Source organism: Urocampus carinirostris, chromosome 13, assembly GCF_059441175.1.
Source record: "Urocampus carinirostris isolate Australia breed hairy pipefish chromosome 13, RoL_Ucar_1.0, whole genome shotgun sequence".
Classification (NCBI taxonomy): domain Eukaryota; kingdom Metazoa; phylum Chordata; class Actinopteri; order Syngnathiformes; family Syngnathidae; genus Urocampus; species Urocampus carinirostris.
In genome coordinates, this window is record NC_142361.1 from 22,837,410 (window position 1) to 22,861,164 (window position 23,755).

At 39.4% G+C, this 23,755-nt stretch overlaps 1 protein-coding gene across 1 annotated transcript in view; it reads left to right on the top strand.

Moving 5' to 3' along the window:
- The window catches only part of mcu (mitochondrial calcium uniporter), a 96,278-nt gene that overhangs the window by 34,376 nt on the left and 38,147 nt on the right, over positions 1 to 23,755 (top strand). Inside the window, exon 2 of the mRNA XM_088351532.1 lies at positions 6,009 to 6,119. Coding sequence (XP_088207658.1) covers positions 6,009 to 6,119 — 111 coding nt within the window. The remainder of the gene's footprint in view (positions 1 to 6,008; positions 6,120 to 23,755) is intronic.

Below are 23,755 nucleotides of genomic sequence, written 5' to 3' on the forward strand. Positions count from 1 at the left end.
AAGAGAGGGAGAAATAAAGAGAGAGGGTGGACAAAGAAAGAGAAAAAGGGAAAGAGATATGTATATATAGAAGAGAGAAAAACATGAGAACGAGAGATAAAAAGATAACTATTGAGAGAGTGGAAAAGAAAGAGAAAAGGAAAGTAATCCAAAGAGAAATAGAAAGAGAGAAGGAGTGAAAGGAGTACAGAAAAAAATAAAAGGGGAAAGCAAGCAAAAGAGAGAGAAAAAGAAAAAAGGAAGAAAGAGAAATAAGGAAAAAGACACATAGAGAGAGATAGTTACAACTACAGCGTCTTTGTGAGAGGCACCTGGCTTTGGCAACATCAAGTGGACATATTTCAACCTGCATCTTGTTTGTCTCTTGCGCTTCTCTGTGTTGTCTCGCGGGCTGGATTCAATCCCTTAGCGGGCCTGATCCGGCCCACGGGCCACCTGTTTGACACCCCTGCCCTAGGGGGATCTTCACACGAAACCAGGACACAAAATATAAGGATAGAAGATATTGCTTGTATATATGAATTTTTAAATTCTTATTTCATTTGTTTATCTTTTTTTTTAATCATAATGTTGCTTTTAATATCATTACCAGTCAACAAGCACCACCATGTACATATATATATATATATATATATATATATATATATTATATTCCGAGTATATACTCATTTTTTTTTTATTACACGTTTATCCTGAAGTGCCACATCTAATCTCCTTGTAAACAATGTACATGACTTTGTAAGTTTATTCCATTTATTTGAGTCTTTTCGTGCTCACTTATACACAACTGTATGATTTTCTATAGTCACAGAAAATAGTTACATGGCATTTAACTATCCAGCTAGTTCACCTAACTAAAACTATACTAGAGGACAATGTTCTGTTCATAAACTGTTTACAATCGCTACTAGCTTGAGGTGACGCCCCATGTTAAGGTGCAGGCGGTACGCCTGACCTAGAACTGATAAACAAGGGGCTATAATCCCGCAGCAACACTCCATCATGGTACCAAGGTTCACTGCTTATCTTAATGGTGAGCTTTACGCCAGGTCCTCTTTGGAGTTTGCGGCGTGGTCAAGCATTGAATCGCCCTGCCCAGCTAAACAAAATCCCTTGAGTTTACTTTGCAAATCCTTTGTGATGAATGGCGGAAAGTCTTTCATTAATCCAGATCTTTATCGCCATTGAAAACATCAAGAAGAGAAATTGGTTTAGGAATGTTCGATAAGTGGATTATTGTCTACTGCTGAAATCACAATTGAGTTAAAACTGAGGTTTTGCTTTGAACCCCAAACATAGTCTTTGTTAAATTGAGTGCATCGTGTGTAATAAGGAATAATTCACCACTAGAGGTCGCTGTAGTTGGGAATGAAGCTGAAGCGTATTCGTTAGATCAGGGGTGTCAAACTGGCAGCCCGGAGGCTGGATCAGGCCCGCTAAAGGATTGAATCCTGCCGTGAGACAACACTGAGAGAAGCGCAAGAAAAAAACAAGCTGCAAGGTGAAATATGTCCACTTGATGTTGCCATTGCCAGATGCCTCTCTCAAAGACGCTGTACTTGTATTGTTCACTCTTGCTCTTGCTCTCGCTCTCTCTCCTCTCTCTCCCTCCATTTTGCTCTCTCTCTCCCTCCCTCCCCTATTTTCTCAATCTATCTCTCTCCCCCAAACTCCCTTTTCTCTCGCTCCCTCTCTCTCTGTGTCTCTTTCTCTCCACCTCCATCCCTTTCTCTCTCTCTCTCTCTCTCTCTCTCTCTCCTTCTTCCTCCCTTTTTCCATCTCTCTCTCTCTCTTTCCCTCCCTCCCCCTTTTCTCTCTCTCTCCCTTTACCTCCCTTTTTCCCTTTCTCTCCCCCTTCCTCCCTCTTTTTCTCTCCCTCTCGCTCCCTCTCTCTCTCTCTGTCTCTTTCTCTCCCCCTCCATCCCTTTTTCTCTCTCTCTCCTCCTCCCTTCCTTTTCCCCTCACTCTCTCTTTCCCTCCCTCCCCCTTTTCTCTCTCCCTCCCCGTCCCTCTCTCTCCCCCTTCCTCCCCTTTTTTCTCTCCCTCTCTCTCCCTTTCTCTCTCCCTCCCTTTTTTCTCTCTCACTGCCTCCCTCCCTTCCCTTTCAATCTCCCTCTCTCTCTTTTTCTCTCTCTCTGTCTCTGTCTCTTTCACTCTCTGTGTCTTTTTACCTTCTTTTGCTCTTTCTATTTTTCTCTCTAATCTACTAGTCCGGCCCCCGAGAGAATGTTTGTTCTCTCGTGTGGCCCCCGATTTAAAATTAGTTTGACACCCCTGCGTTAGAAGAAGACACACTACGGAAGCTCGAAGAACACCACTTGGCGAAATTCAGAACCCTACTTTCATAGTAACTTGTGATCAAGGATGAATTTGAACCAACGGTCGGACATGAAAGCTTGTGTTAATCTCGTGCTTGTCGACAAAAGACCGAGTGGACTGGATACACCCGGGGTGGCTGTAAAGAGCTGATAACTGGAGTTGGTCAGAGCTAGTGGCTAACTAGCAGCTGGCAGAAGCTACTTAAAATGCCAGTAAAAGGTGTTTGTCAAGCGTTGGGAGCCTTGATAACAGAATTCCGCGACGTTCGCTTGCATGAGTAGCTTAATGGTAAACCTGCGTGGCTAGAGAAGGAAAGAGTGGAAAAGAGTGGAATATACTCAAATCACAAGACTCTGTAACCATCAGTGCAGGGATCTGCTGCTAAGGGAATTGTTTTGTAAGTGCTAGAAGCACCACCGGGACAAGCTGGCTTTGCAAAATGGTCATCTGGGCTAAGATGTCGGCCAAACATATCCACTTCTTCAAGTTGTGCAATATAATCAAATTTCTAAACCTACTAGTCTTTAAAAATCAAGTTTATAAAATATGACGTGTGTTTTGCCTTTTGTTTGAATCAGTAGTGTTTTATTATAAGTATTTTTACACTACTGAGGTTCGCATTAGAGTACATACTGGGGCTTTAAAAGCTGTTAAAATTAAAATTTCAGAAAATTTTCAAGCATTTTGCTTAGATTCTGAAAAGACTATTTTACACACTAATTTTACGAAAGGATTTTGAATAAAACAATCATATGTTTATTATTTCTAAACATGTTTCATTACCTTTTGGTGGATTTTACATTCAAAGTTTGTGTCAGATCCCACAGTTGTGTTGCATCATCGTTACTATGTATACAGACGCTCCCCTACTTACGACCATTCGACTTAGCAAAAACGGTAGATTCGAACATTTTTTTCGGGATGTCGAAAAATATCCGGACATTGCTGTAAGTTAGATCTTGTAATGTGTGCACCTTTTTCCGAATACAGGACAGTACTGTCATGCTTCCTCTTCCTAGTTCCTGTGTAAACATACTATACTGTATCTCCAGCGCGCTAAGAACTTTGACATTTTTATTGTTTAATTCCTCGTGCATCCATTCAACACGGTTGGTGTAATGTTTAAAGAAGAGGCTAGCCGTTTCTTTTGAAACTAAATTGGAACAAGAAAGCTTGATGCGGTTGAGAAAATGGTCGGATGGCTTTTTTTCGGCCACTTTTTACCACGGAGGCGGAAGTCTCTTATCTCTTGAAACTCATCTTCCAAAAGTAAGTTCAACTTAACTTTATTTATTTTTATGCAGCATATTTTTTTACGATTTTTTTATTTTTTAGTAGAAAACAATACAGGTTATTTATACAAGCCTCAAACATACTTATATAAACCATAAGCATACAAAATATTGCACAGAAGCAACTTACGAACAAACTCAACTTACGAACAATTGTCCGTTCGTAGGGCAGCGTCTGTAATAGCTTACTTCAAGACCACAATACCCACAATGCCCTTTCAATTATTTTCAAAAAGGCCAGAGGCTCTTCTGAACTTGTCTTACAAACCACATTTATTTGGGATACAATTTTGATCTGTAACATATTGCACAATCTTTGTTTTCTATTACTCACATGCCCCCAAATAAAATGGAGCGGTAAAGTTTTTGAAAGCAATTGCGGCTTTTATCGTCCTTCTCGGGTCAAACACAATCTGTTCCGGGTTGCTGAGCGAGCTCAGCCTGGAGCAAATAGTGAAAATAGAAATCATCCATTTCTTAGACTGACGTTAGAGGTTGCATTGTAGATGCTGTTTTATTTGGTATTTGACTTTGAAGGAATCGTGAATAGGACAAAAATAAGACGTACACTATTTGGCATCAATACGATGGTATAAAAAAAGAATGGTTGATAGGGCATACCCTGATTTAGTTGCTCGGTGAAAATTGGTTTTAATTGCTCGTTGAGTCTCCTTAGAGAGAGGGTTTAGTTACTTATTCCTCCCCCTTCTCTTATTGCTTGCATGTTACCCACATTTAAATATGGTAACTTCTAAATGTTAGTGAAAATTGGTTTCAATCGCTCTTTGCGTCTTCTTAGGCTGAGGATTCATACACTTATTCCTCCCCCTTCTGTCATTGTTGGCATGCTATCCTCATTAAAATATGGTAACGTCTTAATGTTTGGTAAAAATTGGTTTCAAACATTCTTTAAGTCTCCTTAGGCGGAGTGTACAGTTACTTATACTTCCCCCTTCTCTCAGTGATCATATACTATCCATACTAAAACACGGAAACTTTAAAGTGTTTGGTGAAAACTGGTTTCAATCGTTCAAGTCTCCCAAGACAGATCTTTCAGTGACTTTCTCTCACTTATGTAATTGTTTGCATGCTATTCTCGTTAAGATGTAAAAACGTATAAATATTTTGGTGATTTTAGTTAAAGCAGACAATGAGATAACATTTGATAGTGCTTTATGTGGAAACTTGTTTTAACCTCTGGTCCTGAAACACTGGAACCTCTCACCCATAAACAAAACGCAATGTCGACGCCCTCTTTTTTCTTTTTTTTGTTGTGACAGAATATGGACACTTACTAATGTTTGGGTTGCTTTTTAAAAAATGGTTTCAATTGCTCTTTAAGTCTCCCTAGGCAAGAGGGTTAATTTACTTATTCTTCCTCCCTGTCATTATTTGGATAATATCCTCTCTAAGATATGGAAACCTCTAAATGACTTTAGGGGTATTTTAGTTAAAGCAAGCACTGTTCAGATCACAATTGATGATGATTTTATGCAGAGATGTGACTAATACCATAAGGTAGATGGTAATACCACCTTAGTCAATGTTGGTGCTTGTTTTGTTTTTCTATTATAAATTCTGAAATGCTGAAAGAAATAACACATAATTAAAAAAGTAAAAGGCATGACAGGGCACAGAGAAACATTGTAAGGAAATCCTTGTGAGTCAAGTCAATTTACATTTTTTAGTGACGACCTTCATCACTAAATTTCTCAAAGGACTGCACAGGTTACAATTACACCATCCCCATATCTGAAACCAAAATGCAGGCGAGGAAAAACTCAGCATGAGTAAAATAAGGAACCTTGAGAAGGGGCCTGAAAGTGGTAATCCCCCTTCCAGAATGAACAGGTTGCAATAGATTTAGCATTGGGAAACAACACACAAAAATAGTGAACATAATTTTTTTTAAAAACTCATACATAGTGTGATGACAACCCTAGGTCGCTAGGGCGGCTCTATCCTAGAAACGAGTCCTGCATGAACTGAAAAATAGCTTAAAGAAAAACATTATCTCAAGGGCTATGAGTCTTGTTGTTGATCACATGTTATAAAATAAGAAATAATATATTAAATTAAAAAAAGAATAGAAAGTTTTCAAATTGAAGGCCGTTCCACGTAATAGGGGACTGATGCTAACTCTAAGCTGGAGTAACATCTTGTGCACATTTTAGCATCCTCATGGTGTATTTAAATTCCAGCATAAAGTAAATCTCCTTAGTCCCTGATTAGAAGAGGAAGCCAAACAGCATTCACTTTCACGCTTCATTATATTAATCCTCTTTTTAGGAAGCGACGGTAAATCCTGCTGCCGTTTAACTGTGCTACTCTACGGATTTTTAATTTCCTCTTTGGGTTGCCCATGACATTTTTCAAACTTATTTTTCTCTTCCGCAGGAGGTTCTGTCGGCGCCATTCGCTCGGCAGACTATCAGGAGAGCGCATGGCCTTCGGTCAGCAGCCCACTGCACACTCTTCACTCAGCCTCCCAACACCCTGTCTCCACAGGTTAGTCGTTATTACCGATAAATCCACATTGAAGTTTTATGAAAGCAAACCTAAAATGTACTAACATTCCAGTAGACCCTCGGGATACGACATTAATCCGTTCTGAGGTGGGGATCGTGAAGGGAAAATGCCGTACAGTGGGGGATAGAAACCTACGGTAATTAGCGAGTTCTGAACTACCGGTAACGCAGATAAAAACATTTAAATAACATAACAGTATACAGTACTACCTACGTGTATATGATTAAATATGATAAATATACATGTACATTAATCCCTCAATTTTTGCATTACAATAATAGACTGCTACAATCAAAACTTTTATTTATTAAATACTCTATTATATATTGAAATCAAAGATAAATCCTCTTTACAGGCTGAAGTATTTATTCAACAAACTAAAGTACTGTACTTGATACAGTTTTGGTTTTGTTTTACATATGAAATGAAATGATCTGCATTTATATAGCGTTTTTCAAGTCAGGACTTCCCAAAGCACTTTACAGTGTGCTTCACATCCCAATAGCGGCCGTGCAGCCATGTAAGGCGCTAACCTGCATATTGGGGGTATTAGGGGTTCAGTGTCTTACCCAAGGACACTTCAACATGTAACACGCCCCATATAACTTGTACTGTCAAATTTTAATTTTAAAGATAATCTTACTGCTTTTTTGCACATCATTTGGACATTATTGCCAAGCAAAAATGTGCTGTAAAATTTCAACGTGTAAAGAACATTTCAACTTATATTGCAACCTTTTTGACGCACAGTCAGACACAGAAGGAAAGGGGGCAGAGCGACTATTTAGCCAATCAGAATGCAGAACATGATGCATGATGACAATCTGGGAAGTACAATTCCATAATAAGTCAACTGCAAAACTATGAGGGATTACTGTAAAAGACACATGGCGACTTGAACTGGTCCAGTGTAGTAGCTGGTGGATGTAGAGAGGGGAGAAGACGTTGACTTAAAGAATTGTTCTTTAAATAATAGTCCCAATCATCGACTGGTCACGGGAATGTAACTTTTAAAGGGTAGTGCCTTTTTTCATTTCCTTATAATTGCAAGCTGTTTCCATGATTATCTTGTTTTGCTCATCTCTTAAGCGTCATTGAAATCCATAGCTAATAGATAAAGTACGAAAAATACAGTTTTGTAACGCACTAACTCGTTAAGTCTTTACAAAGCACATTTCAAGAAGATTCAAGTTCAGTCAATAGCAAATCTGCATCTTCAGGATGCCGTGACGGAAACAAATAGCAGACCAGCAATTTTAGAGACGTAACTCATCAGACGCACAAACACAGCAAAAATTGAATTTTGTAAGTTTCGTGGTCCGTGAAATATTTCATTGTTGACGTCGTATTTCGCGGAAAATGGTGTGAAAAACCTCTTATTCCACCCCCTAAAGTTAAAATGGCGTAAGGCGGGGATGCCGTATCCTGGTGGTCTACTGTACATACTGTACAATGTTGAAGACCGCGTTCCAGCAACATTTCCAAGACTTTTCGTCAATCCTTCCCCAAATGTGTCATTTTTGACAAATAATTCCCAGTTGTTTTTTAATCATCAGTTTACAATGCATTATTATCCAAGTCCTACTTAGCACGCCAGCTCTTTGATTAAGCTCATTAGCAGGAAAAAAAATCAATTCAAATGTATTCGCTGTGTTCAAAGCAAGCGGGCTGTCATTGTGCTGGACTGTTGTTGAGAATCTGAGTCTGTGCTGTCATTTGATGCCAATTTTACACAAAGTAAAACTTGAGATGGCTATGACAAGATGACAAGCACTTGGAGTAAGGAGACTGTAATAGTATTCATTGGATGATAATTATCGACATATTGAGAATACTCCATATCAGGTTATAAAACTAGGTAAAATGTCTTGGAAATGCTTGATTTTTATTTCTTTCTTTTTTGGTGATATCCATGTAAATCCTTGTGGCCATGTTTCCCGGCAGTCTTGACTTGAAAGACCACGCATTAAATGAAGTATCATGAAACCAGTCTGCTTAAAAATGACTCCAACGTGCGTGCTCTGCATTTCTTCTTCCCCTCATGACTAACGCAGCTGGCATTAGACTCTATGGCAGGGGTGTCTAAACTTTTCAGAAAGCGGGCCAGATTTTGGTAAGCTGAAACTGTGTGAGGGCCAACTATTCAGCCTGGCATTCTTTGAACAGTCTTTAATAAATTTAGTCCTCGTAGCTCGCTTTTGTAGCATTCTCATTTGATTTGTGAAAAAGCACTGCTGTGCCGTTAAAACAGCTTCCAGTTGCTTCACCTTTTCACAGTGTTCGTTTGCGGTTCGCTTTTTGTAGTCAGCATGTTTTGACTGGCAGTGCTTCTTGTTATTATATCTGTTTATTACAGATGTATTTCATACCGCGGTCAACATTACTGGCGGCCCAGATATCACAAATTTTCCTAGCAGAGGCTGCCGTCCAGTAAAAATACTATCCTGGGCGGTAACTGGCCCCTGGGCCAGACTTTAGACATGCCTGAGATACACCAAAGAGTTGTTTTCCTCATCGTGCTTTTTCTCAGTTTTCTTCATTCTCTAACATTTGTCTCTGGTACTGTGAATAAAAAATAGCTTTCACCTATTGCGAGTCTTTCTTTCTCCCTCTCTTTCTCTCTCATTCTATTGTTCTCTTTTTATCTCTCTTTCATTCTATCTTTCTTTAATTTATTTCTTCCTTTCTCTCTTTCTCTTCTCACTTTTTTTAGTTTTTACCTTTTTTGTCTTTCTTTCTCTGTAGTTATCTTCTTTTATGTCTACTGTTATCTATCGTTCTCTCTTATGTCTTTATTTCTCTCTCTCTTTTTCCTTTTCTCTCTTTTTTTGGTACAAATTTATTTTATACTTCTGTCAACATTACTGGTGAGCCACATATTATTCCTTTTATGTCTGATGTCCAGTAAAAATTTGATCACGGGCCGTAACTGGCCCCCGGGCCGGACTTTGGACATGCCTTCTGTATGGCGTTGCCATGTGAATGGTCATTGCCCCCTACGTGTCGTGCCCAAGAGGACAGGTGAAGAGACCAAGATGCCGGGTACAGGAGAAATCTGGATATTGGCTTTGAAAGTGCTTAAAAATGCTTGAATTTGGCTTTGACAACGCTGTACAAACCCCTGTTTATATTACTCAGGCGATTTTTTTTCCCATATCTGATTCCAGCCTCCATCACCGCCACATTAGCCTTCATCACGAATATGCCTGTCGGGATCGCGACTATTTACTTTAGATCTCCAGCTTCTATCTAGAGATGCAAGCGCATGATATTCTAAAAATACATTCAAGGTCAAGAAAGCCTTTTTTCCCCCTCCCAAGATAAGGCCTTTATGGACAAAGACGTTCGCATTGGATAAAAATTAGATGAGAACAGGATACTTGCTTCTTCGCTGCTCACACTTTTGCTTTGTGCAGCAACGTTGACTCTTTGTGTTTGCTTTGAGGGAGTTAGCAAGTGGTAACGGGGCTTTTATTTGTGTTGTACACGCGTGTTTAGTGTCATTGGCCTATGAAACGGTGAATGGCGAAGGCTCAGGCTTCATACGATGAATAATGAGCGCTATTCAGCCTCTATTTACGTTTGCCTGCAGTGGACATTAGGGTTGCAGAATGAGAACAAAGAGAATATTTTCATTTCCTGCTCCTAAGGAGAAAAAAGCTACGTAGCAAAGGTAGTGCCTGATGGGCTCTTTAAGTAAATGGCAAAAAACGTGTTGTTAAGGTTTTGACGAATGTATTATTTTGGGTTTTTTGCCTGGTTTAGTGATCTCTATTTTTGTGCTTGCTTTCAATAATTCTGAAATTATTGTACTGTATTGATATTTGTTTGGCAAAATAGCGTTCATGTCATTTGATTTCAGTACAGTAGTCATGTTTATTTGTGACAAACCACAGACTATTATTACACCATGCCCTGATCTAAAACCTACATGAGGGCAAGGGAAAAACTCAAAAACCTCAACATGAGGAAAATGAAGAAAACTTGAGAAGGGACTGCACATGAGGTAATCCTTTCCAGGATGACCAGGCTGCAATGGATCTTGCAATAACAAATAATACACAGATATTGTCAACATCAAATATCGGTTAGTCATAAGCTATAGAATAGAAGTGTGTTTTAAGCTCAGATTTAAACATTACCACTGAGGATGCAGATCATATCTCAGGGGGAGGTGCATTCCACAGTACCGGGGCCCGAATGGAGAAAACTCTGGAGATTGGACTATGGAGATTGCCCTCGAACCCGCGGATCTCTTCTTGGCTCTTGGGATCACTAGTAGACCAGCATTTTCACTGCGAAGGCTCCGGACCGGAACATAGGGGCCGGTCACACAGCCGTTTGCGGCTGAATCACGGCTAAAATTTTGCGTTTTTTTTTTGCCCGTGGTTGCCCGCGATGGAAAATGCGCAAAATTGGCCAACCCGCTGTTCATCGGTGGTATGCCCGCAAAACAGACGCCGGCGACTGTTCCGCTTCCTCATCGCGTCATTTCTGCGTCATTTTCTCGTGTGGACCACGGGTATAAAAGCTCCCGAGCCGGTGTTGTGCCCAAATCCAACTCCTACGCAACAAGTTTTGAGCAGCTCAAAAGTTTTGCGCGCGGCCAACCACGTGAAAATTTCCGACCACGAGTAAAGCACTGCTGTATCTCGTCTATATGGCGGTCTCAAAACGTCCAACAGTGCCCAACAGCATCCGCTTCACGGCCCGAAATTTCTGGCCGTGGTTCAGCCTTGATACGCTCGTGAAAGGCTGTGTACCCGCGCTCTGAAAAATTGAGCAGCGCAAAACTTTTTCGCGCTGCCACCCGCGCGCGAATTTCCGACCGCGTGTTAAGCACTGCTGTATCTCGTCTGCATTGCGATCTCAAAGCGTCCAATAGCGTCCGCCTCACAGGCAGAAATTTCTGGCCGTGATTCAGCCGCAAATGTCTGTGTGACCGGCCCCATAGGGGGAATTAAATCTGAAAGATATGAAGGAGCAAGTCCATGCATGATTTACAGTAGACCCCCGGGATACGGCGTCCCCACTTTTTTTTTCCACGGTGTGGGATAAGAGCTTTTTTTAACACCTCTTTGACATTTTAAACACTATAAGACGGGATGGGCAAACTACAGTCCGCAAGCCACATGCATCCAGGCTTTTTAAATCCGGCCCGCCAAATGAAAACCGTAAGAATATACCGACGTATTAAAATAGGTTTATTGTCATTAAAATCAACGTTGTATGCAATGAGATTAGACATGGCATTCCAGGGTAAAACGTGTAATAAAGACTTTAAAGAGAAAAAAGACGAGACTATCGGGATGAATAGGCACCAGAGTGCCAAGAAAACTGGCCCAAGTTATAGTAATGCATCGAGAAAGAGTAGTGCACCGTAACAATTGTGCAATGACATGTAGTGCTATCAGATTTAGCCGCAACAAATAAGAAACCAAAAAAAATCACAGGGTATATATTTCTACAGGTTAATGAAATAGTTTAGGTTTTCAGTTTTATTCAACAAAATACTAATGATAATCATCACAATAACAATAAGTGGCTAGATATGTTTTCAGTTTTGTGCGCTCGTTTAGGGTGGTGATGGCCTTGGGCAAGATGTTGAAGTAGCTAGATAGCTGAACAAGTAGCCTTTTAACTACCTCGTTTGCAAGAGTGATTGATTGCAAATACAATGTACTAAAGTACTATTGTCATTGTTATGGTACAAATTTTGTCTCCAGTGTCCCTTCATGTTTTTATCCATTTTCACTTCCTATCAAATTTAGCGGTTAAATACAGGGGCTGAATACATTATTTTGCGTGAATTTTTGTGTTTCAAAACTCATCCATCCATCCATTATCTGCATCGCTTGTCCTCAGTAGGGTCGCGGGGGTGCTGGAGGCCATCCCAGCTATCTTTGGGCAGTGGGCAGGGGACACCCTGAACTGGTCACCAGCCAATAGCAGGGCACACAGGAACAGACAATTCACTCGCTCATTCACACCTAGGGACAATCTGGACAGGCCAATTAACCTGACATGCAAATATAATGGAAATTGCTTCTGGAGCAGCCTCTTTACCAAATTATTTAACCCATTGCGACCTGTGACTCAAAACACTTTAACAACAGCAAGTGTGGCCAAATAACTTAAAAGTTGCACCTCCAAGAACCTGTCTGCTATTGGTTGACGTCATGAAAATGTTGTTTATGCTATCAGCTGAACTCCCTCCCACAATGCCTTTTTTCTCTCCCTGCGATAATTTCAGAATCTTGTGTGCTCTGTGAAAACTTGTCAAATTGGCCATAGAATACTGTATTTTTTCATTCGGTTTTCATTGGCTTTTGGTCACAATACTTGCAGCGATGCTAAAGGGTGAAGCAAAAACATGATAACCATGGAAACAAAGCTTGTTGTTATCAAGAAATACGAAGGGACGAGAATGGCTACCCTTGCATGATTGCATGGCTGTAACTAAACAACAACTGGGACTATAGTAAAAAGTAACGAGGAGATTAAAGAAAGGAAATATTTTAAAGGCATGGCCTACATGCCAAGTGGAAATTTTAACATTAGATTCATGTGTAATCTGCTGTCAATTTCCTCTGCAAAAACAGCTGTTTTTTAAAAATTAATATCTTTCAATCCTTATATTGCATTTTCCGTTAATCCTTCTTTTACTAAATGCAATATTTCTATGACTAATTTCGAGTTCCTGATTGCCTGGAAAGGGCAGCCAAAACTGGTATAACCCACTGTTGTGAGTACTGTTACCCCAAAAGGCTGGTTTCAGCGCCGATCCCTACTTAAGATAATGTCTGGAATAAAAAAAAGACGAGAAATGCTCATCAAACACCTGTTCTGAATATCCCCTGGGAAGAGGGGCTAATAGAGAACAGGTTGCTAGAATGATTCCATTTAGAATAAACTTACTTTAATTGCTCAGTCATTCAGAAGAAAATGAGGGACCTTGTTTACTGTGAAACACTGCAAATTGGCCAACAATTTTCCTCAATTGAAGGATTAAACTGTTGGTGGTGTTATCAAAAAGTTCAGACAATCTTCAGATAAATTGACCTTATTAAGGACAGTATTAATCTTGCTTGGAAGCAATCGCTTTCCATTTTCTTATTGCAATAGAACCCCTGGGATATGACATTAATCTGTTCTGAGATGGGGATCACAAACTGAAATTGCTGTAAGGAAGCCTAGGGTTATTAGCTAATGCTTTCTTCATAAAATCATTAAAATAAGAATAGAGCGTAGTTACTATTTATGTGTAATGTATGTCTATAGGACTAAAATACTGTATATACAGGAAATGAAAAGGAAAAAAAACATTTGATTTATGTTTTGGATGACCTGGCTTGAGATGGTTGAGTGGAGTAGCAGGTGGATGTAGCGGGAAGAGATGGCGGGTTAAAGTAATTTCACAACTTCCACGACCATGCCCTTTAGTAATAGTTTTCATAAATGTAAAGAAACAAAATTGAAAAATTGTATTTACCTTTGAGTGTGACATGACTTCAGTTGGTCAAGTAGAAGAGCTGGTGGATGAAGTTAAAAAGATGAAACATATTTTTCAACTTCTATTCACAATAATTAGCATGCTTTTAAAAAATGTCATTACTTTGACCGCCTCCTTACTTTTGATAATTGTCCAGATCATCAATCAGGTATAGCTATGCAATTTAGCAAGGGTAGCAATATGTGTTCCTTTTTTGTAATTTTTTATTTTTTGCAAGCTTTGTTTCCATGGTTATCATGTTTTTCAGGCCTCGGAACCCATAGTGAAAAAATAGAGAATTGTATTAAACACACTTCTAATCTATGAATAACCTATATTTTATGTTGACAATCACTGTGTATTATTTGCCCTCATGGTGGTTTTAGATCAGGGGATGGTGTCATAATAGTCTGTGGTTTGCAATAATCTGTGGTCTGTGCAGTCCTTTGAGACAAATAAACATGACTTCACTTGACTATTGCACTAACTCTCAAAGTCTACACTAAGCTCGCGAGATTCTGAACTGAATGAAGATGAAGGCATTGTGGGAAATAATTCAGGCAATAGTCTAACAAAATGTTTATGAAGCCCTGACACAAACCAATAGCAGACCAGCATTTTTTATGTCAACCAATAGCAGTAAAGCATCTTAGAGATGTAATTCTTTTTTTTTTTTTTGGGGGGGGTTGGGGGGGCACGCAAAATTTGTTGATGTTGTAGAGTGGGTAACATGCCATAAATAGGGGGTTAAAAAACATCTTTTACATTTTGAAGTGAGTTGGTTGCTGGGGGGTGCACTATACCCCAGGGCTATACCATATTATTAAAAAGTTCAGAAGATAAATTGACCTTTTCAAAGGCAAATTCAACTATCTGGGAAAGCAGTAGCCATGATTCCCATTATTAACGTTAACTCAAAAAACTAAAAAGAGCAAAAACGTTTTTAAAACTCGAGGGCCATGTCATTAAAAAGGAATCGCTCCCTTCTCGCCTGACACACAGCCTCCAGAATCTGTTTGCTCAGAGAAGAGACAAAGGGGATAGATTTGGGATTGTTTACCATGCCAGGTGAAGCAAACCAGTCAAGCGGATATATCATATATCAACCTGAATGAAGGTCAGTCGACCTTGCCATTGTCCGTGGCAGCGATGCCCGCTGCGCCATCTGCACTGTATTCTTTTCAGCTTATTTTTCATTTCTCTCCATTCTATCATCATTCTTCATCACTCCATTTAGTGCAGCATCGGCACTTATCTTCCCCTTGGCAAAGGCACAGCCATCCAATCCATCCACGGTTGCAATTTGGCATGCGTCAATTTCTCTGCTGCTTCCTCATGAGAGTTCCTGTTTCCCTACCTCAGTGAGGTTTCCTACCGATAGCCAATAGAGTCTGATAACATCTTTTGTTCAAACTGCATGCTAAATCAAGAAAAAATAAGTAATAGGACGATAACTAACATCATATTTGGCCGTTATCGGTCCACATACCGAGTTGCGACATAAGGTCAAAAAATTACATACATGAATGTCCTCCATTCCTTTTTCAAAATACATTGCTTATTTTACAGTTGAATTTTTTGAGCCATCAGCCATGTTGAATGTAGCGGAACCAGAGGCAAAAAACAATTTGCTCCCGGTTGCTACTGTGCCTTCAATTTGCTCGACTTTCCACACACTTTCCCGGAGGGAGAATAGTCAAGTCAAGTCATGTTTAATTGTATAGCCCTGAATTCCTCATGGAATCTCAAAGGGCTGCACAGTCCAGATTATTGCAAACTACAGACTATTATTACACCATGCCCTGATCTAAAACCTACATGAGGGCAAGGAAAAACTCAAAAACATGTCAAGTCATGTTGAATTGTATAGCCCTTAATTCCTCAAGGAGTCTCAAAGGGCTGCACAGACAACAGATTATTGCAAACTACAGATTATTATTTCACTATCCAAGATCTGAAACCTACATGAGGGCAAGGAAAAACTCAAAAACCTCAACATGAGGAAAATGAAGAAACCTTGAGAAGGGACCGCACAAGAGGTAATATCCCTTCTTGGATGACCAGGCTGCAATGGATGTTGCAATAACAAATAATACACACATATTGTCAACATGAAATATAGGTCATTCATAAATTGTAGAATAGAAGTGTGTTTTCAACCTGGATTTGAACAGTTCTGCTGAGGTTGCAGATCGAGTCTCAGGGGGCAGAGCATTCCATCTCCGAATGGAGATTGCACTCAAACCTGCGACTCTCTTCTTGTCTTTTGGGATCACTAGTAGACCTGCATTTTCAGAGCGGAGGCTCCGGACCGGAACATAGGGGAAATGAAATCTGAAAGATATGATGGAGCAAATATGTAAGGGAAATGATGATTTAAGTGCGCCTTTTATACTATATTATATATTTTACACCCATTATATACTTTATACTTTTATATCTTTGTACGTTTATATTTCTATAGTGCTCCATAGATGCGTGGTTTTACGATTTCACTTCAGAGACAAGCCCCTCCAATGTCAAAAGATGTTTTTTCCTCCCAAATTCCATTCTTCTTATCACGTTTCGGTTTTGGGAGAGTTTGACTCCCAAATTTCATTCTTCCTACGGAGACACATTGTGTTTACAAAAGTTCCACTATCCTTATTACTCAATTATTATACTTGCACACCATCTAGCGACCAACATTATACACTACAATCAAATTTGTGATTCCTGTCGAAACCAATCAGAGTACTCTTACGTGCACGTGGTTATTCTATCCTCCGATCAGAATCCATGAAACGGTATAATAAGGTCGCTCACGCTTCAGACTTTGAAATTCATCAGATGCCAATCTAAGAGTGCCTTTTCCTCGTTGTTTGTGTTTGGTTCTCTTTAATAAATAACTTCGGGCTTAATTTCAAGTGGACAAATATTTTAGTGCATAATCTAGTATACGACAATAATCCATTCTGAGGTGGGGAATCGCGAAGTAAAATTGCCGTATAGAAACCTGTGGTCAGTAACTAATTCTTTCTTGAACTTTGGTACCCCAGATGAACAAATTAAAATAGCCAAATATTATTTAGTAAGTACTACTTATGTGTAAGTACTGTAAATGTAAAAAATAAAATAAAACTGGAAATAAATACATATCAAAAGGAAAAATTAAATTTTATCTACCTTTGACGTGACGTGGCTTGAGCTGGTAGAGTGGAGTACTTGGTGGTTGCCGAAGAGGGAGAACAGCCATTAAAGTAAACTAATCACTTCCAATTGCGAGACTTGTTATGCCCTCCAAAGATTTCTATGATTTGCTTCCTTAATTTAAATAGTAGTCCATATTGTCGAATGGTTACCTTCTTTGTATTTCTTGAAAACCTTCCTTTAGCACCGCTCCATGTCTTGGACCCAAAGTAATACATATTGTACAAAAAAACTGTTGTATCGCTGACTTGTCAAGTCTGTATGAAGCATACAAGCTCCTTAACTGAATGAAGAGAGGGAAAAAGCATTGTGGGAAAGAGTTCAGCCCATAACATTTTCTGGATACTGTGACTCAAACCCATAGCAAACCAGTATTTTATATGATGCCTACCGATTGCAGCCAGTCACTTTAGAGACGTGACTGTACATATGTACAAACACTGCAAAGTTTGGTTTTGGGCAAAAAAAAAAGTATATTTATACAAGGGCTAAAAATATAAAGGGTAAGTGAAAACGACTTGAGGTGGGGTTGCTGTATCCCGGGGGTCTACTGTATTGGTCTTTATCCTTTTGACGAAAGCCATGTCTCAGCATGTTGTTCATAAACTTGTGAACTTCCCTGAACTAAGAAAAACATAAAGTTGGGAATGTGTCTCTTTGGTCCCGTACGTACGTAACCAGTTTATTTGTGCAGCTTGCTACTGTTATTACAACAATTTATGTGGCAAGGTGTGTGCTGTACGAATGGGATTTGACAATGAAAACAAGATTGATGGTACTTTCTTACTTGCTCTGAAGGTTCATTTTTTATAAATCTGAACAGTGCTTTCTTGGAGGAAGCGTGTTCTAAAAATTTCCTGTTGTTATTGTCGGCAAGATATTTGTCATCATAGTGTCTGTCATTTTTGTTGTAATTGATTTCAAAACTCATTTGTTGAGATTTAATTATCCAAAAAGTAAATTATGACATATTGTGACACGTGTTAGTTTTATTTTGCAGATTAGTTCAAAGGGTGTATCCTTTAATGAGTCTTTGTTTCATCCCATGACTTCCTCTTTCTCTTACCTACTTCATCTGGTTTATCATCCCCTTCCACGTCTTTGGTGAGGGAAAAGTAACAATTTCTCACTGAATTACAAACGCACTTCTCGCTTAACACGTCATCACTTCGTGCTGTATTTGTTGTGGTGTTCATTCACTTTTTTCCTTTTTGTTTGAATTCACTTGCTTAAATAAGTGAATTACGATATATGCCATTACCTTCTTTTTTACTTCCTCTTTTACTTATCCGCTTTGTCTTTATATCCCCCGCCCTCTTCCTCTTTTAGTAAGGGCAGGGAACAATTCATCTCGTAATTATAAATGTGCTTCCTGATTCACACTCTATCACTTCAACCTTGTTGCAGTGACATAACATTTGCTACGATTGTTTGTTCCTTTTCTGGGGCTTTTTCTTTTGATTTTACTGACTTTGAAATGATAACATTGTAACTGGCATGAACACCCAACTGTACTGTTCGATTTGAGAAAAAAAGTTTGCAACAAGACGAGTACTGCACCTCACACTTTTTATTCTTCCTCATCTTCACTGTGACCGCCTCTCCAGCGCCCCTGCTTTTTGTTATTCCACAGCGCTGTCTTTGAGAATTTATGTTCTATAACACAACGCATTGTACACAAATAGTAGGCACGGACGCTCCCCTATTTATGAACGAGATACATTCCGGATGATGGTTCGTAAGTTTAATTTGTCCCTAAGTTGCTTCAGTGCTATATTTGGTATGTTTTAGGTTTATATAAGTATGTTTTAGGCTTGTTTGAGTAACCTGTATTGTTTTGTTCTAAGAAAATAAACATTTCATAAATTATATGCTCTATAAAGATAAATAAAGTTAAGTTTAACATACTTTTGTAAGATGAGCTTTAGGGGTTAGGCGACTTCCTCCTCCATGGTAGAAAGTGGCCAAAAAAAAGCGATCCAACCCTTTTCTCAACCGCTTTCTTATTCCACTTTCATTTCAAAAGAAACTGCTCGCCTCTTCTTTACACTTTACACCACCCATATCGAATAGATGCACTAGATAATAAACAATAAAAATGCTAAAGTTCTTAGCGCTGGAGATACAGTATAGAATGTTCACACACGAACTAGGAAGAGAAAGCGGATTTCTTCTTCGTAGATGCTGGGTGAGCTCTCACAGCGCCACACGCCGGTAGTGGCGGAAAGAAGCACTACAGTAATGTCCTCTACTCGGTAAAAGGTGCACACAACACAAATTCTAACTTGCAGGAATGTCAGGATATTTTTCGACATCCTGGAAAAATTTTTTCGTATGTACGGTTGTTTTTAACTCGAATGTTCGTAAGTAGGGTAGTGTCTGTAAATTCCATCCTGCGATTGTGTGTCGCTGGTTGGCGATGCAGAGGGGGAGTGGCTAGGGAGAAGCTAGGGTGCTCCCGACCAGACTTTGTGAAAAGGGGCATGAGTCCTTCACTTTTCCATGTTACTCAATGCTTTGCAGAGGACTCATACTTTATTTCTTTTATCGTCACCTTGCTTTAAGGAGTCAAATCGAGGGCAAGGGGGAGTAATAGGATTGAGCAATGATAAGCCAACTGCTCCTTGTCCACGTTACCTTACACGGAACATATCATTGAGTTTAAAATCTCATTGATTATTCAATCATGTCACATGAGTCACTAACACTCGGTGGCTGGGAAAAGCCTAGAGTGGCCTGTAAAGTTGAAATGCCATTACGAAGCTTAATGACGATATCGATCGGCCGTGTGTTAGTCATTTCGTTCATATTTGTCAAGCTCTGTTGACATTTTTCAGCAACAGTTTGCAAAGTGAACAAATATAAAGCGATGAATACTAAGCAAACGTTACATGTAGTTAAAAAAACGTGTTTTCCGTCACAGCTGAGCAGTCAAGGAGAACTTATGAGTAAGCGTGTACTGTTTATATTTACTGGATGCTCGAGTGAATGCACGCACTTATTCTGCAGAGGTAAGTGTGTGCTCATATAAAAAACGATCAAATCAGTATGAGGAAAGATCACAAAATTCATACAAGCCATATTTATTATTTTCTTCCCAAATAATCTTCTGCTGAGGTACTATAGCAGATCTTCAGTGTTTGAACTTTTAATACTCTGAAATTCATTTTGAAGAGAATACAGTTTTTCTTTTATGTTTAATCTATCTTTTGTAAATGCTTTTTTTCTTAAGAGTTGGCGAAATGGAACGCTTTCTTTTGTAAGAGATATTTCTGTCAATATTTTACAGGCTTCCCTGTCAGCTATGAAAGGTAATCACTCATGCTGATGTATCGCCTTTCATGTCTCAATGTAATAGTGTCAATCAATTAAAAGACATCGATCCATTCATCCAAGCGAGCTATCCAATACATCCATTCATCAAACCAGCCGATCCATCCCATCTAAGACATCAAACCATTCGATCCATCCATGTATCCATCCATCCCCTTCAGGACATACATCCAAACAAGACGTCTAAGACATCCATCCTTCCAGCTAAAACATTCATCCAAGATATCAAAGACACCCATCCATCAAAGACACAGAAGACTTCCATCTATCCAACCTTCCATCCAAGACACCTAAGACATTCATCCATCCTAGACATCCATCCATCCTAGACATCCATCCATCCATCCATCTTATGTAAGAAGTCATCTATCCACAGACATCCATCCCTCCACATAAGAAATCCATCTATCCACCCAGGGATATTTGGCCATTGATACAAGATATCTAAGACATCCATCTATGCAGAGACATCCATCCAGAGACACCAGTATATCGAGCCAAGACATTTTAGACATTCAACCGTCCAGACATCTAAGACATATATTCCATCTAAGACATCCATCCAAAATATCCATCCATCCATGCCATCTAGCACATGTATGACTCTCTTCATGAGTACCTATGGCCTGGAGAAAAAAATCATACTCATGCAAATGTCATCTATAGCGGTCCAATTCTGATTAGCACTGAGTCAAGTCTAGACCGCGGATTGCTGACATAGTGCTAGAAGCATGGATGGTTCGGTCCAGTATATAAAGAGCATACAGTCAAGTTGTCACACCAACAGAGTTGTTTTGGCTGTACGTCACTAAGGAATCCTTTGTAAGGAAGCTCACCAAATAATTTAGGTTCACTGTTGAGACACACTTTATGACAAAACCCACAGAAAAACAGTTAACGACCAGTAACGTCAGCCAAGTACATAGAGCAATTCAATTGGTTGATGGGCGGAGCTATGCAGCAGCGCATTTCTCTCTGCCCAGGGCGGTCTGCACCAACGGTAAATAGGCTAAAATGTATATATATATATATATATATATATATTGCTGTGATGGCTATTTGGGTCAAAAAGGTTCCTGACACCTGATCTAAATTTTCAAGACATTTATCCTTCCCATTCATCCCATCCCTCCATACAGTATTTTACAAAGTTTTCGTTCTTTCGTCTAGTCCTCAAACATAAAAGAATGCAGTATATCACAAGCAGTACACAACTACCCGCCAACTCACACAGACTCAAGCGAAAGTGGGCCAACGTCTGTAAATCTATAATTCTTGCCACCTTCAGGGCTTAAAGAATGGCTGCAGCAGTCAAATAAGCAGACAGTCCAATTTTCAGACCGCAAAAAGGGTCCCAGCCAGTATTTCATTCCTTCTTGTGAGTTTTGGTTCCAGCTTTGAAAGCTTTCTGATGACAAACAACACACTGACCACACAAGGAAGATTGATAATACTCAGCAAAAATGGCTAATAAAGTCAACTGAGATTAGTACTGGATCAAAGTCTGCAATGCTAAACTAAGACTATTATTAAATCTGTCCCTTTTCGCTAATCTCAGTTCACAGCGTCCTCCATTGTTGCCCTAAAAATGACTCGCTGACCCTCAAATTCAGCAAGTAATTCTCAGTAATCCTCAGAACAAAGTCATTGTCTCCATATCTCGCCGCCCAAGTGTCTCCGTCATATTAATATGCAGAACGAGTCTTCACCTTACCCCCTCCTCCCCTAGTTGTGACTTGTCCTCTCAATTTTTGGCTACCAAGCCTCGTCTATCGTTTTCATGATATACTATTGACTTTTATGGAGCTTAGATTCTGAGCAGGGAGGTCCGCTTATGGCTTAATTTTTTCAAATGTTTTTGTCAGATAACTTTATCATCTATTTTGGCACATTAAAGAGTACTTTCCTTTACTGTTCGTATTTTTGTCTACTGTATTGAAAATTTCCCTTGGCCATCATTAAGACAGATTTGTGGTTGATATTGTCCTTTATAGCGTGGTTTCATACAATCACAATGGAACAGCCCTGGCTTGTAAGTTTTCTTCATTGCAAGCGTTAAGTAAACAAAATCAATTAGCATTCTTCATTGCCAATGAAATTAAACAATCCTGGGATTGTAAGCATCCTTCCTTGCAAGCGTCCAGACAGCAACCCTGGCATTCTTTATTTTGAGCGTTTAGTAACAAAAACAGATTACCCTTGCTTTTTTAATCGTTTTTCATCAAAAATGTTCAGTCAACAAAATGAAACAAACCTAGCATTGTAAGCATTCTTCATTGAGAGTGTTGGATAAACTAAATGGAACAACTGTGGAATTTTAAAAAATAAATCATCACAAGCGTTCAGTTAACAAAATAGATTAACTCTGGCATTGTAAGCATTCTACATTGCAAGCGTTCAGTAAATCAAATACAACAACTCTGGCATTATAATCATGCTTCATTGCAAGTGTTCAGTCAACTAATTGGAACAACCCTAGCATTACCAAACCAAATATTATTCATTGCACATGTCCAGTACAGAAAATAGAACCTTGCCATTGTACTGTTTAGTAAAAACAAAATAGAATGACCGTAGCATTGTAAGCTTTTGTTGTTGCAAGCGCTCAGCAAACAAAATGGATTAACCCTTGCATTGGAAGCATTCTTCATTGCAAGCATTCAGTCAACAAAATACAATAGCCGAACCATTACAAACCTTTAGTAGACAAAAAAGAACAATGCTGGCATTGCAGACAATCCTGGAATTGCATACCTGTCAACCTGTATGGTTTTGCCGTACAAAGTACGTTTTTTATGCATTTTAAGACGAGTACGACGTACAAGGAAATCTGTACGGAAAAATGCAAATTTGTCAATGATGGGTACCTTCCGGTATACACACACTATCACGAAACGGCAAATCAATCAAGTCAAAGGAGTTCGCCGCGGAAGCCTCTATCTCGGTATCGTTTTTTTTTTGTTGCAAACGAAGCGAGCAGTTTGATGCTACTGTGCGCATGAGTCTGCTGCCTGGGGATTTTGTATTTTGTACGGGAAAATACGACAGTTTGTACGGGCATGGAGCCGTGGAGGTTGACTGGCATGGAATTGTAAGCATTCTTCCTTGCAAGGGTTCAATAAACAGAATAGAACTACCCTGGCATTGTAAGAATTCTTTATTACAAGTGAATAATCAATAATGACTGTAACACAGACATAAAGACGCACATAAAATGGTCATTAGTGGTACATTGTTATCAATGTCAATTAAGAGACTTCTAAGTCTACTTTTCTAGCCTTCTGTCCGGGCTAGATTAAAAAGACTAAGTGGTATGCGGCCCTCAGGCTGTAGATTACCCACCCTAGCCCGATCATTTCCCGCCAGGATTTCATTTCATGTAAATAGACAATCAACGACGTAGCGTAACGTGTATCACATCAAACTCTGTGATGAGATCTTTAACCGAGCATGCATCTTGGGTAGAAATTGAGAAATTAAAGATGCAAGGCGCCTCATCTCATCATGTCAGTTCATTAGAAAACTTTTTGATGCTTGTCCATGTGAACCCAAGCAAAGTCAAACTCTGAGCTGCAGACACAACTGAGAAGGCGGAGAACGG